Source organism: Cucurbita pepo, chromosome 1 (genome assembly GCF_057944985.1).
Source record: "Cucurbita pepo subsp. pepo isolate OVF chromosome 1, ASM5794498v1, whole genome shotgun sequence".
In the NCBI taxonomy this organism is placed as follows: Eukaryota; Viridiplantae; Streptophyta; class Magnoliopsida; order Cucurbitales; family Cucurbitaceae; genus Cucurbita; species Cucurbita pepo.
This window is the reverse complement of record NC_141798.1, coordinates 10,647,653-10,650,111: the sequence shown is the minus strand read 5'-3', so window position 1 is coordinate 10,650,111 and position 2,459 is coordinate 10,647,653. Positions and strand designations below refer to the sequence as shown.

The 2,459-nt window shown below is 28.0% G+C and overlaps 1 protein-coding gene across 1 annotated transcript; it reads left to right on the top strand.

Annotated features, from left to right (window-relative positions):
* The first annotated feature begins 1,513 nt into the window (after positions 1-1,513).
* LOC111793173 (calmodulin) lies at positions 1,514-2,024 on the top strand. Its single transcript, XM_023674949.2, has one exon. It carries the CDS (start codon positions 1,563-1,565, stop codon positions 2,019-2,021), a length of 459 nt encoding a protein of 152 aa, XP_023530717.2. The 5' UTR covers positions 1,514-1,562; the 3' UTR covers positions 2,022-2,024.
* Positions 2,025-2,459: the final 435 nt, after the last annotated feature.

Genomic DNA, 2,459 nt, shown 5'->3' with positions numbered 1-2,459 from the left:
TTCGTTTTTATATTTTCGAATCTTTTGTATTTCATTTATGATTTTATTCCAAACTCGTTTTTCCGTTTGTAATATATTGAACAACACACTTTTTCATCTTTTATTTTATTTCACTTTTTCTTTTATTTGTTTTTGCTTTCATCTTTTTCATCCCTAGATGGTTTTCGAAGCCTCGAAAATTAGGTCGCAACAATTATTCTCTTCTACCCATTGAAATTTGGCTTCTAAAACCCCAATAAAATCTTTCAAGTTAAAATTTAAAACAAAAAAAAAAACAAAAAAACAAAAAAAAAAATTGTTCTTATTTGAACTCAAGTGTCACACCATACCAGTTAGAAGAGTTTAAAAGGAACTGATTACTCAAATCTAAACTAGCTTCTTTTGAACTACTATTCAGATATGGCACGAGTTCCCAATATGCATGTTCTTATTCATTGATTATTTCTTTGAATGCTTCCATTTTTTTTTCTCTCTTGTCGCATTAACTAAGTACTAGTTATAAAGTTTTGTTTCGATTTGAGTTAGATATTTAGAATGAAATTATGTGATCATACTTGACCCAAGTTTTATTAACCTTTACGTTCACTAAACCTTTAATTGGATAAATGTATGTGCTCTCTATTTCACTTAAGTATTTACTTGTGTAACATCTTATAACATCTTATGTCCGACCTCACTTATACCTTTCATTCGATTAGTATCGCCACTCTTGCATGAAATATTCTTGTGCTATAAGTGCAAAGTTCATAGACTGAGACATAAGTGGAAAGTTCCAAAACAATTAAGAACCAAAAAAAAAAAAAAAAAAAAAAAAAACTAAGACTATTAATAGTTTTTTTTTCCATTCGAGTGACTCTTTCGTCCTGGCCAAACTTTATTTTATTTAAATGGGCTTAATAAGTAATCTTTCTCGTGTCTATATTTTCTGTTAATTTTTTTATTTTTATTTTCAACACTAATGTAAGTTTAATCTTAACCTAATAACATTCGAAAAAACTCTTAACGTTTTATGAATTTTATGTCTACATTAACCTTTATTAAAGATATAGATTTTTTTTGAGGAAACTTCTATAATTCATGTGTTTTAGACATTATTTTTAAGTATTTTATTTCTTTATACAAAAAAAGGGTGACGTGACGTTTGATATGAATTTTTTTTTTCATTAAAGTTAAAAGAGAATAAAGTACTCGAAAAGAACAAAAATATTCTTTTAACTAAATTAATCTTATAGTTTGACTAAACCAAATATTTGTTAATATACATTTTTTTTTTTAAAATTAGAATAGTTTTGAAATCACTACTTCAAATCTCATCCATATATGGCTTTTATTTATTTATTTATTTATTTATTTATTTATGAAACACGTTTTTAACATAACAATATTTTCAAAAGGTTATTCTAATTTTAGAATAACAGTATTTTTCATGCACCTGAAACAGGAATAAGGGAATAAGAGGGTAAACGCAAACAAAGTTTGATGAGTATAAAAGACTAAATATGGGGTTGAGGTTTGTTCATCTTCAAACTTTCCATACAAACAAATATAGCATTGGTATAACAATGTTCATCTCCAAACTTCAAGCTTCCATGGCTAAGTATGAAGCAAGTGAGTTGATCAAGAAGTATCCAAGAAATGGTGATGATGTTCAACTAAAATCTTTCAGTGGCATTGCTCGAGATTCAACTCAACTCAACAATCAAGGCAAGATACCAGAAATCCTAAAAGATAACAAGAATGTTGGGCTCAAGCTTAGTTCAAATGCTCACCCAAAGACATCTAAGTTGCAATTTAGTCGAGAGCAGATGAAGGAGATCTTTAGATATCATGATAGCGATAAGGATGGTTTTCTCAATTTAAGGGAGCTAACAAAAGCTTTTGCTTTTCTAGGCTCAATTATTCCATTTGAGAAAGCTTCGTATGGCATGACATATGCTGATGCAAATAAAGATGGCCTTATCAGCGAGGCTGAACTTGACAAACTCATTGATTATGCCCATAAATTTGTTAAGAAGAAATGAGCTTCGAGACTACATACCCTTATATTTCATGTATGAAAGGTAATTGTGGTATATGATACCAAAAAAAAAAAATGTATTTTTGAAATAAATAATTTATTTTCCTTTTTATTTTAGTAATTGTCACGAGAAAAGTGTGTAATTTTTTTCATTGAAAAATAATACTTCTATTAATCGTTCTTTTAGTACCTAGCATGATCGACTCGATCACTTTTATATTAAGCATTTGAATGCGTGAGAGAGTTATTTTAAATCTCTCAATAAAATACAAGAAAATTATATTTGGAAAGTAGGGAGGGAGATCTACAGCTTTGGTGAACCCATTTTTTTTTTTTTTTTTTTTTTTTTTTTTTTTTTTTTTTTTTTTAGTTTACGAACCAAAAGTTAGAAAAATGTAAAACTTTTCTAGAAATCCATCGCAAGGAAGAAGATGCACTAACA